General features: G+C 40.3%; 1 protein-coding gene across 2 annotated transcripts in view; it reads right to left on the bottom strand.

Moving 5' to 3' along the window:
- Positions 1–16,863, bottom strand: part of LRRK2 (leucine rich repeat kinase 2) — a 160,135-nt gene that overhangs the window by 44,980 nt on the left and 98,292 nt on the right. For both annotated transcript variants that reach the window (XM_066591915.1, XM_066591916.1), the window contains exons 35-42: positions 16,349–16,536; positions 15,415–15,569; positions 13,709–13,855; positions 11,599–11,790; positions 7,778–7,924; positions 4,466–4,566; positions 3,946–4,136; positions 3,430–3,590 (exon numbers count right to left, since the gene is read on the bottom strand). In XM_066591915.1, coding sequence (XP_066448012.1) covers positions 3,430–3,590; positions 3,946–4,136; positions 4,466–4,566; positions 7,778–7,924; positions 11,599–11,790; positions 13,709–13,855; positions 15,415–15,569; positions 16,349–16,536 — 1,282 coding nt within the window. The remainder of the gene's footprint in view (positions 1–3,429; positions 3,591–3,945; positions 4,137–4,465; positions 4,567–7,777; positions 7,925–11,598; positions 11,791–13,708; positions 13,856–15,414; positions 15,570–16,348; positions 16,537–16,863) is intronic.

Genomic DNA, 16,863 nt, shown 5'->3' with positions numbered 1-16,863 from the left:
GAGCCATCGCGGGATGTGCGAAGCGCATGCGCGAAAACATTCAAAGATCGCGGCATTATGACTTCGTGCCTGTGAGCGCTCATCTAGAGTGCATGCGCAAAAACATCGAGTCATCGCGGGATGTGCGAAGCACATGCGCGAGAACAGCGAGATATCGCGGCATTATGACTTAGTGCCCAAGCGAAGCAATGGGGATCACATATATCTACCGTGCCTGTGCGTGGTATACGAATTATTGCGAGAGTATGGCGTTATGCACGAACCATCCCATTACTGCAGATTGAAGCAGGCGGGACGAGCTCCTGATAGGTAGGCGGGGTGACAGATTTTTAAGCCCGGGTGTGGAGATCTCATACCATCTCTACTCATTTGCTATCAGGCAGCCGAACTGGTTGCATGCTACTTAGCTCTATCATTATACTTATACCATCCTGATGATACAACCCCAAAAAACAGGGGCTGTTGAAACGTGTCGATGGGAAAAAGGGGAATTGTGATAGGCTAGTCCTATTAGCATCCAGTGATCATCAGAATATCAATAATAGAGATCACACTGGATAGAGACTTATCAGCATAGAAAATTACTGGGCTATTAATCATCTAGGCTAATTCTATTACTATCCAGTTATCATCGGAACATCAATAATAAGTCTCTATCCAGCGTGATCTCTATCAGCATAGAAAATTATTGGGCTATTGATCACTTTGTGTTATAAGCACTAAGAGTTTAGGCCACTTCCGTTAAAACACTTAATGGACATTGGCCTCAATACTACACTTGGTGTGGGAAATGTGAGACACGTTTAAAATTGGTACACTATTGAGTGATTTATCAACAATACCAATTACAGTCCAATGTACACATTGGAGTGAGTTATATCAAGTACATGCACTATTGATGATGGATTAAGTGTGATTCGGTGATTTGAAAACCAATGTTGCATGATATTCATCCGACAGTAAAACCATCTTGTTAATGTGCCTCAACATTAAGGGCAGCGTCACAGCCTTGACAATAATAGGCATATGGTAATCCTTCTTTGTGTTTATGGGTCATTTTTATCTCACCAGTTGTTGGTGAGTAGTGATACAGTACTGCAGTCTAATCTATCTTAGATGACTAACAGTATTGTCCCATATTATAACCTAGAGTTAGTGCTATAACACGAATGATTCTAGATGTATCAAGAATAGTTGAGAGTGCATAACACATCCAAATCATCGGAAGCACTATCTCAACTTACATTTTTTTGTGTAGTTTGTCAACACGTCTTTTTTTAACCATTAATAAAAGTTATATTTTTTGGTCCTTTCGGTGATAATTCTCACCAACAGGGGGGAAATGATTGAGGAAGTAAGGGTGGCTGGGACCTTAGGAGGCAGTGATCATGTTATCCTTGAGTTTTGCATAAAAAGGGGAGGAAGACCTGAGAAAACTCAGACCTCAAGATTGGATTTCAATGCAGATTTTAATGGATTCAGAAAGAGGATAGGAAGAAGCCAATGGCTGGATGTTCTTAAGGACAGAAATGTCTAAAAAGGTTGGGAAATATTGTGAAATGAGATTCTCAAAGCACAATCGTTAACAATCCCTAAAAGAAGAAAGAATGGGAAGTATATAAAGAGACCAGGATGGATGAACACAGAACTTGCACACGCGTTAAAAACAAACAAAAACATGCAAATGGAACAAAAGCAAATGGAAAGAGGGTGAAACATCTAAAAAGAAGAATATAATGTGGTAGGCAGAAACTGTGGGGCAAGTGTCAGAAAAGCTAAAGCGGATAATGAATTGATGCTTGCAACAGAGGCCAAAAGCAATAAAAAAAGGATTTGGGGGTATGTCAAAAGCAAAAGAAAAGTCAAAGACGCTATTGGATGCTTTCAAGATGAAAATGGTGAATTGGTCAAGAATGATGTTGAGAAGGCCGAACTTTTAAATTCCTATTTTGTATCCGTTTTCTCTCAGAAAGTAGATAGAACCTCAACTGATCTTCCCTGTGCTATTCAGGGGAATAAAAGAATGCAGGCCATCTATAATCAGAGAGATGGTGAGGGAACACTTAGCTAACTTAAATGAATTCAAGTCTCAAGGTCCAGATGAATTACATCCTAAGATACTAAAGAAAGCAGCAGAGGTAATTGCTGAACCACTCGCCATAATCTTTGAAAATTCCTGAAGAACAGGAGAAGTCCAAGAAGATTGGAAAAGGGTAAATGTTGTCCCCATCTTTAAAAAAAGGGAAGAAGGTGGATCCAGGAAACTACAGGCCTGTGAGCCTGACTTTTATACCGGGAAAGATCTCTGAACAAATTATTAAACAGCATGTATGCAAGTACTTGGATAAAAATTGAGTAATTAACCAGAGCCAGCATGGGTTTGTAACAAACAAGTCATCCCAGATTAATCTAATTTCCTTCTATGACAAAATCCCCAACTGGGTTGATCAGGTATTTGTGGTGAATATAGTATATCTTGACTTTAGTAAAGCATTTGACAAAGTATCTCATACCATACTTATTGAAAAAATGACCAAATATAGGATTGACAAGGTAACTGTTAGGTGGATTCACAACCGGCTGAGTGATCGTATGCAAAGAGTGGTCATAAATGGCTTCCCATCCAAGTGGAAGAATGTATCAAGTGGGGCACCACAAGGCTCTGTCCTAGGCCCTGTGTTGTTCAACATTTTTATAAATGATCTGGAAGAGGGAATTGATGGGGAAACTGATCAAATTTGCCAACAACACAAAACTAGGAGTGATAGCTAACACTAGGGAAGAGAGAGAGTATTCAAAAAGATCTAGAAAAGCTTGAACAGTGGGCGGCGACTAACAGAATGGTATTTAACAAGGAGTAATTATCCCCCTCTACTCTTCCTTAGTCAAACTTCATCTGGAATACTGTGTCCAGTTCTGGGCACCCCACTTTAAAAAAGACATAGACAAACTGGAGCAATTTCAGAAAAGAGTTGCCAAGACGGTGAGCGGTCTGTAAAGCATGTCCTATGAGGAACAGTTAAAGGATCTGGGAATGTTTAGCTTGCAAAAATGAAGGCTGAGAGGAGACTTAATAGCGGTCTACAAATATCTGAAGGACTATCACAGTGCAGAGGGATCAGCCCTATTCTCATCTGCACAAGGAAAGACTAGAAGCAATGGGATGAAACTGAAAGGGAGAAGACAGATTAGATATTAGAAAAAACTTTCTGACCGTGAGGGTGATCAATGAGTGGAACAGGTTACCACAGGAGGTGGCGAGTTCTCCTTCAATGGAAGTGTTCAAACAAAGGCTGGACAAATATCTCTCAGGGATGATTTAGTGAATCCTGCACTGAGCAGGGGGTTGGACCAGATGACCCTGGAGATCCCTTCCAACTCTACCATTCTATGGTTCTAATGTTTGTATAAAACTATGATCATTATTACCTGGGGTGCCTTCTGAAGTTTTTATCCCCATTCTGCAACAGTATTGAGCAATGCCATAGTCAGCAATTTTGGCAATAACTGCGGAGTTTGGATATAAAGTAAACAGCAGAACATTGTGAGGCTTTAAATCCCGATAAATGATCATTGATGAATGAAGGTACCTACAACAACACAAATCCAAAGAAAAACATTAACTGAAAAACACAGATGGTGAAAAAACACAATAGAATGTCTTGCAATATTTGCATTTTATCAGACAAACTGGACAAATAGGGCAGGGCTCACACAAACGCATTTGAATTGCATATTGTGTGTGCAACATATGCGTGCAAAATATATGATGAATGGAGTCAATGAAAGTACATCCATCTGATGGAGGAAAGATGATGATCTGATGAGCTAACAGCCCTCAAGTTGTTACACTACACACAATAAGCAACATAGCTTTATATGTGAAAGCTATGTGGTCAAATTATTTCATGTCATGCAAACACAAATTCTAATTTTTCATTTTACCTCAGCCCATCAGCAACATGAAGAGCTATTCTGTGCTGAAGAGTTCGAGTCAGGCTACTGCTGTCTTGTTCAAGCAGATGATCAAGAGAACCCTTTGGAGCCAGTTCCATCACTAACATTCTAGGTCGAACACCAGCTGCAAGTAAGCACACTAGGCTGGGATGATGGAGATGACTAAGTACTGTCAGTTCCTGGAAAGTGTTGAATAAGAGCAAAATTACTACATACCACCATTATTACATGCAAGTACATTGTTCCACGATATCAGTCTCCTGCACGGCATACAGTACTTATTTCCATGCATAGACAGCAGCATCAAAAAGGTTAAATCACCGGGATTGGAGCTAAGCTCTATCCGCCATCCTGCTCTGATTACTGGGGTCTCGGCTTCCGTGCCCAATCAGCAAAGTACATGTAGGGCAGGATGAGGGAACTATTGGCCAAGTCTATATTAATCTGATGCCAATTTAAGGGGACAGTCTGGTTATGATGACAAATCAACTTTAATTGGAGAGCTTACCTGTCTTAAGAGTCTTGGGGAAGTATGTTTGTTGAAAACTTTCACTGCTACATCTTTACCTCTATATACAGCTCTATAGACTGATCCAAAGCCACCATCACCTGAAATACAAATTTAGAGAATATACATAATTGAAATTGTGTCTTCCCAGTCCTTAATAGGAGGTCTATACTAGATGTTGATGTGTATTGTTCTGTGGAGTAATGATTCTGGATTTAAAAGCTGAAAAAGTAAAAATTCTGAAGGCTTCAAGGAGTCCTCTGAAATTTTTGTTATGCAGACTCCCTGTGTGTTAAAATAACAAACCAGCTCATACTCATCTATCCCTGCTCACCACAGTTCCTTGACGGTGGCTCTATGTCTTCTTTGTGACAAAGTGTTTACAGACTGCAGCAGCCTGTGTACAGGGCATGACAGGCTGCTACAGCCGGTAAACATTACGCCACAGTGGAGACTAAGAGCGGCAACGCTAAATACAGCAGGCAGCCGGAGGAGATGAGAATTAACTGGTTTGCTATTTTAACATGTTTACATAACAATTAAATAAGATAGACAACCCCTTTAAATAGCCATTTGTGGCTATTTTTATTGCCAAAATCGTGTGTGTCACACTCTGCAGGTTTCTGCCAGAAATAGCGAGTTTCTCATGTCAAAGCACATCCATGCTCAAATTAATCTTGCATGTGTTCTTAGTATAAACAGAATTTTAATTTTAACCACAGAGATGTAAGCATCCAAGCGGTTCTTCCTTTTACACCTATGGATTGTAATCATGGTCAGCTTGTGAGAGTTTATGAAGACCTGTTTTTAATCCCTCATATTGCATTCAAGTGAGTCAGTCAACAGTTTTGCATTGGCTCAAGTGTTCAATAACCTATTCTATAGCTCTGAGTGACATCTGTACAACCGTCCAGACAGCCAAGTACTGGTATATTTTCCTGTCCTCTGACTTTGCATGGCGCTGTCAGCAGTTTTGGAGATGCAAAGCAGTCGACTAACATCCTTTAAAAAGTTGTCTGGGATTATCAAAGGAAACACAAATGTATGGTACAAACTCATATCTTTATAATTTCCTTCTTACATCTTCAGAATAACTTGTTACTTCAGACAACAGCCAAGTGTTTATTTTGAGCAATTCCATGAGAACATTATGCTTTCTATTTCAATAGTCTTATTAAATATTCAATTAAAGAACACACAGATAACTCAATAGCTTGATATTCTGGATAATCAAATCCAGATGAGTACAATGACTATGTAAGCAAGCAAATTATCAGAAGGTAAGCGATTAACTTAGAAGACTAGAAGTGGAAGTCCCCTAAACAGAATGCTAGAAGTGGAAGTCCCCTAAACAGAAGGCTAGAAGTGGAAGTCCCCTAAGCAGAGAAGAACAAATAAGGAGAGGTGACTTCACTTTAGTGAACCATCACACCTTGTGAGAGGACATATCTAAGCTACGCCGGACAGCTTTAGGATCCTAGATCATGAATTTGGTGTCAATTCTAGGCTACTTCTAGGTCAATTACTTAATAGTTGAACATCAAACTGTAACAAACTAAATAATGCAGCGGATCGATAAGAAAGAATGAATTATAGCTGGAAGAAGGGGTAGGAAATAACAGGGAAAGTGAGGAAGAAGAGGAAGGAGAGGGGAGGGAAAAGCAAAGCAAGAATAAGATGGTTAAGAAGAATAGGGGGGACTTGGGCGAGCCTAATAAGCGCATCATATAATGGCTAATGATTACTTATGTCAGGGCTGGGGAGAGGGAGAAGAGGTGAGAATGAGCAGGGTCAATCCAGGATTTCCAAATTTTAAGGAATGGTTTGTGTTTGTCTAGAAGAATATTAGAGAACTTTACATTTATGAAGAATCTATCCATCCAAGCTTTTTTTCCAGGAGTGAGTAATAAACTGCTTAGCTGCCAGAAGAAAGAACGAAAAAAGGGGAAATTGGTTGTGAGATAAGGCTCATTGCTCCATGATGCAGCAGGGCACGGATCACGACAAAAGATATTAGACAATGAGCTAGACCGTAGATTCTAAACCAGAAGTGGACCAGACCACCAAATATGGAACACAGTTCCCAGGCTGGTGCAACCCTAAACTGTGTAGAGGGATAGCTTAGTACATAATATGCGATCAGTGCAGGAACCACATACCACCTCATGAGTACCTTATAAGGGGATTCTAAAGATATAGTATTACTTGAGCATTTTGAAATTGTGAGCCACATGTCATGCCAAACGGCAGGATCTCTGTTTTGGGACAAATCCTGCTCCCAAGCAGACATAAGAATGTTGGGAGAGGCAAGGAGACTTCTTAGAGGACATTATGTTTTCATTATCTTTCACATTTCTAACTTTTTAAAGTCTTGGAGAATGTAGACATACCCTGCTATATAATATAACGTAAATACAACATAACAAGCTTTTAAATAAATACTGTATTTATTTACAGGGATCCTATTAGGAGATGTACAGTATGCTGCCCCAACCATGGCCAATCCCAACAGGTAACTATATCACAGAGATCTGTTTTATTCTAAAACTCTGCTTTTTAAGCAGTTTTCTCTGAAATGTTGCAACCAGGAAATGGGAAGAGGAGACACTGGAGTTGCTCCCTAATAGTTTCTCCCCAACCAGCTTGGCTAGTTTGACAATACACAAATAGGGAGAGACCCGTCAATCAAGCTAAGCTAGGAGGAGAGTAACCGTGAGGACCTGCCCCGACTATTTTTTTTCTAGAACCCATTTCAATAGGTTTGTTCACATGCGTATATTTTTACTGCGTATTTCAGTTGTGCAAAAAAAACAAAAACAAAAATAAAAATGCAGCATGCTCTATTTTCCAGAGCATTTGTGCACCCAAAGTCCCCATTAAAGTCAATGAGGATGCACAAATGTGCACGCAATACGCTAGGTGATGCATGAAACACTGCATAATTATGCAGGAAAAAGTACAGATCTGGAACTCATTAGATTAATTAACAATTTCAATCTGTGAGTAATTTGTTTGCTGCTCGCAAATGAACATGCACAGTAAAATACACTGGTAGGCGCACAAAAAAAAAAGCATTGTTCATTTTGCAAATACTTAGGTGAGCGCAAATAGACCCCCTTCACATGAGTGTAAGTGTAAGGGCAAACATTTTTCACAAATCATATCCTCCATGTGAAAAGGTTACAGTTTCTTACTACCGGTAGTTGCACAAGATTTAGCAAATGTAACTGGCAAACATTCAACTGAATAGAATGGTTATGGTTCTTTACAGAAGAGGAAGATGAAGATAATATGAAGTAGTAAAATACATACCTAACAAATATTCAGGAGACTGGTCAAATTCTAGTTCTTCCTTATTTAGCATAATACTTCTTGGCAGATCTGCAAGCACGATGTCGGGAGCAATTTGCGAGATGGGAATTGTAGATCTTGGATCTTCCTGATTCACTAACAAGTCATCTGTTTGAAATATTTGTAAGCCATATTACTATACTTTAATACATATCTCAAGACAATGGGGAAAACGTGACAGGATGATTGTGCCAGATTTCTGGTGCTAAAAGTTAACAAACCTTTGTGCCCAGGTATTTTTTGCAAAGCTTTAAGTAGATCTGGCAATTTTTTTTTTCAGCTGAGCAGGACTTAGGTTCCGGCATAAACTATAGGAAAACTAATGAGCTACTGGTGGCCACGTCGCCTAATACTATCTGAAATCTATGCCAGCTTGTATCTTTCTTAGATTTCATAGTCTATTGCATGGAGTTACCAGACGTGGTAAATTCTGAGGAGACGTGTGCCTCTTAATAAATCTGCAGCACTTTACCCCAGGGAACTCTTTGCTTACAGGCATATAAGATGCAGGTCTACGAAAATTTCTTTTATTGTCCCTTAGCAATTATTATCAATTGAAACAGCGTCATCAGCTCCCAAATCACTTTACATAACACTGTATTCACACATTGTAACAATTACAATATGGTGTAGACAACTGGAAAATGGTCATGAGATACATATCAGCCAGGAGCTCTCTCCATACAAGCTTACAATCTATAAAAGAATATGGTACAGGTAGAGGTCAGGACTAGGAGCTATAGGCAGGTCAAATATAAGGAATATAGTGAGATCAGGTTGGAGGATTTCAGGCCAATCAGATGCCTTACACTAAGGAAGGAACAAGGGATGCTGACAAAATATTTGGAGTGGAATCCATATCAAATCTGTTAATTCAATGCGAAAGGTCAAAGATCCACCGACAAACGAGCAAACATTCATTCATCAGTGGATCATTGATTTTCAGCAAACATAAAATGTGCTAGTGATGGTTCGCTGCCATATTGGTGAATCTTGAAGCATATGAAAGGAAAGCAAATGAGCTCTAACCAACATGCTTGTTGATTGGTGGACATTACATCTGATTGAGAATTGGCGCGTGTAAAAGGACACTATTAGAAAGGGATTAATGCTTGTGTTAAAGTGTTCAGCACTGCGTTTTCGGAAATCAGTGGAAAAAAATTACAGAAAGGAATGGCATTAGAGGAATAAAAAGAGGAAATTGAGCCAAGCAAAAGTTGGAGAGCTGCTTGTCTATTCATCAAAGGAGGGTGTTGATGTAGTCTTGCCGTATGTTAAAGGTGAATGTACAAGTATTATACGGGTCATTTGGATGAGGATCAGTGGCATAACTATAAGAGTCACAGTGGCCACAATTGCGATTGGGCCTCTCTAATTGTTCTGCAGCCCTCGACTCTTACCCTTGACGGATCAGACTTCATCAGTACTCACAATCACGATGCTCTGTTAGGATGTGCGTCTCTGTACACAGCATAGCCTGACTCCTCCCTCAGTCTTCTGGTCCGTATGTGCTCTAAGCACCTGCAACTAGGAGAGGAATCCCAAATAATCTGTGTACAGAAACTCAGTCTGAAAGAGCAGTGTTCTTGTTAATACTGATGCAGTCTGATCTGTCACATACTCTTGTTGATGGAGGTGCAGGGTCTCAGAGGGTGCACATTCACTTGGGACACAGAGAGGCTCTTTCTATGATGGGACTCAGACGGTACTTTTACTTAGGGGGCTTAGAGTGGCACAGTGGGGCTTTATTACTTTGTGGGGGGCACAAAGGGATATTACATTGTGGAATCACAAAGGAGGTAAATATTAATGTGGGCACAAAAAAGCATTACCGTTTTGTGGTGGCCACTACAAGGAATTATTACTGTGCAGAGACACTTTTACTTGGTGGGACACAAAAGGAGGGCACGGAGAGTTTTATTGGGAGTCGCAGCAGTATCGTGGGAGTGTGCGGAGACAAGTCATGTCTAAAAGAATTATTCATGGAGATCTAGGCCCAAACAGAAAAGAATAAGGAAAATGGAGTGCTTCTATCTGAGACAACGCCACCTGTAATCCCTGGAGGTAACTGCACTGTAATCGCTATCACTATGTAGATCTGGTATCTAACTATTATGTGGTGAGTAAAGCATATAGCGGTATACAAAGCTGAGTTCCTGTATCTAAGATTAATATGTTATAAAAGTTGTCATCAATACGCTGATAAATATGAGTTACCTGGGTGGACAACAGCCATGAAAAGTAGTTACGGGGGAAAGGAAGGGGGGTGAGCTGAACTTTTGCACTAGGGCTCATGTGCCTTTAGTTATGCCCCTGGTGAGGAAGAAATGGATCCAGAGAAAAATTTTGATTTGGAGGTGGCAGGAAAAGAGTGTGTATTATTTTAAAGTATATAAGGCTCATTGACTAATATTGGAGTGCTGTTAACAAATAAAGTTTCAGACGGGTAAGCAGGTTGTGAAAGAGAAAAATCACAAGTCTAGTCTTGTCTATGTAAACTTCCAGTAAGAGTAAATGCAAAGATACGCAAGGCAGCAAGGTGTTGATGCCAATAGAATACATCCGCAAGGATCTACTTTTATTCCTGCACAATCATAAAAAAAGTTGTGACGAAGACCGCAGTGTGCAGTCGAAACATCACAACTTTTTTTAATGATTGTGAAGCACTAAATGTACATCCTTGCAGAGGTTTTCTACTGGCACCAACACCTTGCTGCCCTTCGTATCTGCATTTACTTGGTTCTATTTATGCTGGAATCCTGCGTATTGTGGGGTGTGCACTGGAAACCGCTCTCCTGAAAATGTGCAGATCTATAGGGAGTGCTGCTGATTCAATACACTTTCTGAACTTCCAGTAAGAGAGCAGTCACGAGAAAGAGAGAAGATGGCTGATGAACAGACAGGGGCTCAAAAGAGGAAACTGTCTAGATGGAGAACAGAAAGATTTGGGTGACCAGTGTATAGAGGATATTGGAAACCTACAAAAGGTATGACGAGTTGACTAAAGCCATGAGCAAAATTTGAGCCTTGTGGCACACTTATGGAAGGAAGGCATGCAGAAAAGATTAAATGTCCTATCACATTACCATGGAGGGAGCTCACCTTTAGGGTCACCGAGGGTCTGAACGACTAAACGGCTAACAACATCACAATGACGGAAGAAATTTTGACCTTTTCAGCAGTTTAAAGAGGACCTGCTGCTATACAGCATTTCCAAACATAAATAACATTTCTTGGTAGTCTTTTCTTATAATTCTGTGTTGTGCCATTCCTTTGTTATTCCTCCTAGTAGTTTATGAATAAATTGACAACCAGGTGTTACAGTTGGGGGAATAGGTGGGGGTTGTCCTTACTCAGTCTCATTCTGTCCAATCAGGGCTGACATTGTAGGGACATGCCCCTCTGACAAAGAGAATGTTTAAATCTAGCTGTCAATTTATTCATTCATTTCTAGTACAAAAGTTAAAGGAGCGGCATAAGAAAAGATGCTCCAGAGTCATTGTTTCATGGAGTACAAGCATTTACTGAAACAGACATGTCAGGAGGGGGGAGTGTGCCAGGGCTGTCTGACAGCTTATGGTGCAGAGGTTATTGTGTTATAGTACACTGCGGCTGCCCTCTCAGAGTCAGAGAGGACAATGCATAGAGAGATTATAGAATAGGTCATATCTAAATGTGTCTTGCAGGCAAAATTCAGGCTTCAAATTATTACTGCCCCCAAAGAATGGCTAATTAGTACAGATAACAATAGCAACAACACTTGATGCACAAGTGATGCTTACCTTCTTCAGCTTTCACCAGCAGGTCAGATAGTTGAATTTTCTTGTGCTCCTGCCCATCATCAAAGCTGTACAGCACCCACTTTTTCAACAATGTTTCTCCTTCACCAGAAATATCAATTTCCAACAAACCAGGAAACCATTCTTCCATTAGTGAATCAATATGATCCACAACCTGTCCCAGCAAAATGCAACCTATGTGAAACATTATAATGAATTAACACACTACCAGTAGAATTATTAATAAAACAGTTGACGTTTTCTCTAGTACATATGATGCATGGCGAATAAGAAGGATCAGTTAGTTCTTCAAAATTTATCTGCCTGGTCGGATCAGTCCTGATGATTCATAAGTATCCATCATCCCCCCTCCCTATTGACTTATATAGGGTTTGTCAAATTTCTTTGTATTCCATTTAAAAAGCAATAGAATACAATGGAAAACAGTGGAAAGAACTCAGACCACATTTACACTGACAGGTGATCGCTCAAAAGTCGCTCAAACTACAGTTTGAGTGACAGTTTTGAGCGATCATCTTTGCATACCTTATAGTAGCTCCTATACAGTTATGCAGCTGGAGCAGGACACAGCCACGGCCACTAATAGAATACAGCTGTTTTGCATAAGCAAACAGCTGTATTGTTCTGCATGCTTACAGCCCGTGCCCCGCTGTGAATTCATAGCAGGACACAGGCATAGAAAATCTTGCTGCACTGATAACAGCTGATCGCTTAATTCAAGAAAACTTGAAGTGATAGATCAACGACTCGTGCACGAAAACTGCACTATGTCAGTGCATTTAGACGCAACAAAAATGGCTTAAAAGATGGCTTTGAGCGACTTTCTATTAAAATACTATTGGTGACCTATCATCAGGATAGTTCATCAACAGTTCATCGGCTGGGGTCTGCAGCTCGGTACCCTGACCAATCACCTGAGGGGCGCATGCTGTCAGCGCAGCAAATACAGAGGTCAGAGCGGAAGCCCCTGCACCGACGACCTTATAGTGGCGCTTGTAACTGCAGGCACAGCTCCCATTCATTTCAATGAGAGCCGTGCCTGCAGTTACAAGCGCCGGCCACTACACGTAAGTCGACGTGGAGGCTTCCAGTCCAGCCCTTTGTGTATTTGCGCCGCTGACAACATCTGCCCACTCAGCTGATCGGCTGATCCCAAACGTCGGACCTCAGCTGATCAACTATCGATTACCGATCATGATGATAGGTCACCAATAGTATTTCCCTGGAAAACTCCTTTAAGTCTGACTCCTGCCAGTGTTATTGCGCTTCATAGCAAACACTTCTCCATAGCACTTTACATTGACACAGTGCATAGATAGCAAAAATAAACCCTGGTCATCTAACCTCTAACTATGCATATAATGTCACTCCTCTAACAGTCAGGCCTAGCGCTCAAAACATCACAAGCCACAGAACTGCACAGGGTGCATCCCTTACCCCATCGTGCACCATGGCCACTGCCATATAGCTTGCAGAAGCCTTACTAAATAGCCGGTCTCTCTTCCAGAATGGGAGCCACATCTGAGAGTCTCTTAACAAGCCCTATCAGATGAAGCATAACCAGCCAGCTCTAAAGTAGAGGAAATCCCTTCTCTACCAACCATTTTCCTGTGTTAATTCACAGACAGCACATGGACCTATTATCGTAGCTTATAGGGCTATGCAAACTGTCCGTTTTCATGCAGATCAGTGATCTGTGTGAAAAAACACAACATGGGCCCCGTAATTCACGCTATACCTCCGCTGTGTTACCATGCAAATATAGCGTGACGACCAACTTCCATTGACTACAATGGAAGCCGGCTGCGCGTATTCCTGCGGCAAATACGACATGCCGCGGGTTATTTCACGCTGTGGAATTCCGCAGCGTGAACATTCAGCTATTAGGTTCAAAAGAACCTAATAGCTGCGGTGTAACGCCGCAGATTTCCGGCCGTGGGCATTAGCCCAAGTTATATTTTTTGTATTACTTATATGAAAAATACATTCCATTACTGTAGTTGTTACATTTATAGAACGATGAAGTCTGTTTGCTAATACATGGCAATTGTGACCTTTACTAAACAACAAATAGCTAAATAATAGAATTTACCTTTCCTACAGGATGGAACTGTGATTTTCAAAAAACTGTTTGGGTTGCAGTGTAGGCTTGTTGACTCCACTAAACAATAAGCTTCAGGAGACCAATTTAGGTAGATACCTTGTCTCCAGTACATCCTGTTAGGACGCTGGACTCTTTCTGATTTTATATGTAAAAATAAAAACACAACATTTTAGTCCACTCAGAATGTTTACATCTATGTTATATTACTGTCCTGCTTTTGTTTTGTTTTTTCAGAAATTTTCATATACTTAAGAGTGTACTTTCAGCATTTGAACTTTCCAATTTGTCAAGAAAACCCCTAATAATCATCAGAATTGTTCTAACATTTACAAGCAGTGCACATCCTAGTACAATTGGTAGTTATTCCAGCTGATAAGCCCCATCTCCCTCACTGACAAGAAGAGCTTCTTATATTACTTTGACATGCAAATATTTTTTTTAAAACTCAGAAACCGTAGACATACGATGCTGCCACAAGATAGTTAAAGCTTCTGACACACATGTATATTACATCTGATTTCATGCTGCAAAGCCTCAGGATTGGCGATAACGCCGGGCCCAACTATTGACCATAGCACCTAAGTGGTAAGACAGAGGGAAGGGGCTACTTTTGTCAACCAATTAGCCTGCTCACAACTTGATCGTGGGTTGCAGATGGGTTACTATAGCAATCATAGGTGTAGCAATGTTCCTCAGATCAGAAGTATTGCAGTATATTACAGAAGTAACCAAGAGATAGCATGGTAAAGTTTTAAGACTTTTGTTTGAGTCATGTTACAAACAAGGGCCAAATATGGGTTATTTTTTAAAAATTGCAGATATTTAAAGGTAATAAACAGTGAGTTTGGTTTATCTGCTAACACAAATAGAATACAATAGGTCACTAAAAAAAACTCTCAGAACCACTTGGATAAGTGAAAGAATGCCAAAGTTATTATTGTATAAACTGACATGTCAGTTGTGAAAAATGGTGCTTGATAAGGAAGGCCAAAACTGGCCTCAGTGGGAAGGGTTAGTGTAAAATGCTGATTTAAAACACATCATTTTCTAATGATAGAATATCTTTAAAATAACACTCAATTCTCGATCAGGTTGAATGCTGCGCTGATTATTACCCATGCACCATTAAAACATTAAGGAATACTGGTGCTCACCCTGACATGCACCACTTTAAGTTCACCATATCTGCAAGAAACATACATTGAACTGCCTAGTAGGGCTGGGTTCCCACACGGCGTAATCCCACCGGAAATCTCGCGGGGTGTGGCCGCAGCGAGATTTCCGCGGGGAAAGCGCTGATTCAAAACTCCCGGCGCTTAGCCACGGGTTTTGGAGCAGCTTGGCCACACGCTTTTCTGTTGCGGCCGGCACTCCCATAGAGGAGAGCACGGCCACAATGGAAAAGAAAAAAAAATTGACATGCTGCGGCTGGGAAATCCACAGCCCCGGCTGTGCCGTGACGGATTGGCCGTCCCATTTGGACAAGATTTTTGACAAATCTCATACACATGGGCGGCTATCACCGCATTAGCAGGCGCAGGCGGATTTGACGCCGCGAAATTCCGGATGGAATTTCCATGGCAAATCTGCCCTGTGTGAACCCAGACTAAAAAGGTAAATAATGCAGTTTAGGTATCTCTAACACATGTTTTAGAAATATTAGTAGATGAGAACAAAATATTTGGATTCCACACCTCGGCCACACAACATGTATGAAGACACTTCCAAAAGCCTGTTGATGAGCCTGGACCAAAATCCCATAGGAAAGTATGACATTTCATACAGCCTTATGATGACCTCTGAATTTTCACAGTGGGGTAGTTCTATTACAGGTCGGTGGTCAGATAAACTAGAAAATATGAGCGTTTAAAAAAAATTAAAATTTAGACCAACAAAAAGACAGTTAAGTGGAGTACGGTAGTATTTAAGGATACAAATACTGTGGTACGCAGACTTATAAGTTATTGTTTCGCCGAAGCATATTATATATTATGTATCTCAGTCTGCTCTGCTGTGTATCCAGTCTTTTCCTGTGTAATGCAAGTTGCAGCCAAGTTTTACTGTGTAACCCAGTGCCAGGAGCAGCAGTTAGAATTCACTCTACCCCCTGCCTACTCTGCTGTAATAAGTCTCCCATATAGTTAGCTGAGAACGTAGTGTAAGTGGATACTAGGAGATGCAGGGACATCCCCTGCTGCCCCCCCTGGTCTGACTGCATCCCTCTCTTCCTGTATTTCCCTCCCACCTCTTCTACACGTGACTAGCATAAGTGAAAGTAAGTATACTCTTCCTGGTTTCTTTACGTGATGAAACAATAAGATGAACCAATAAGTGTTAGCTTTTTATATCCTGTAGGCAGGCTTAGTAAAAGCCAGGTTCTAACGTAAAAAGTCAGTCTGAGATTTGAGAACCTTCTCTCTCCCAGACTCAACATTCGTGTCAACACAGAATAAATCTTTGTTCATTTCCAATGTGCCCTGGGTATACATCAGAATTCGGGCCGTATATCCATACTATACTACATATATACTATTTTTAAATGTCTTTTTGTTCTTATATTGACCAGATACTGCCTGTCAGTATGTAGCTCAAGCAGGTTCAATGAATGATGTGTGTCAACACCAATACCTGCTTGGAATGAGAAGTTGTTCTTCACCCAGGGGTAAAGCTATCTGAAACTTTTCCAGAAGCTTAAAATACTGTGATATATAATTTTTAGGAAACTTTTTTTTCTTGAAAAGAAATTTTTCCACGTCTACACAATTGATAATCCCTTTGGGATATCTCTGACATCCATCAACTTTTACTGTCAGAATCTGAATAAAAAAGAATAAAAAGAAGATTAACAGTAGAAATACAAAGTTGCAATTATTATATTATCCCATATTACATGATCTACAAAACAGCTGAGAAGAAGTACATAAGTTAGTCTTTTGAATGATAGGCAACATGTTTCTTCAAACCAGTATTCATTAGGGCACATTTTAAAAAATAAAAATTAGAAATGTTAGCAAAACTCTAATTTTTAAAATTGTCTTAATGTGTATATAGTTTGGAAGCAGACACTGGAATAAACCTATCACTAAAGTCATAACATTTGCCATCTAATGGAAAGAAGAGATAAGCTCAAAATTCTAATTTTA

Source organism: Eleutherodactylus coqui, chromosome 2 (genome assembly GCF_035609145.1).
Source record: "Eleutherodactylus coqui strain aEleCoq1 chromosome 2, aEleCoq1.hap1, whole genome shotgun sequence".
Taxonomy (NCBI): Eukaryota; Metazoa; Chordata; class Amphibia; order Anura; family Eleutherodactylidae; genus Eleutherodactylus; species Eleutherodactylus coqui.
The sequence above is the reverse complement of the archived record's forward strand: the minus strand, read 5'-3'. Positions and strand labels throughout refer to the sequence as shown.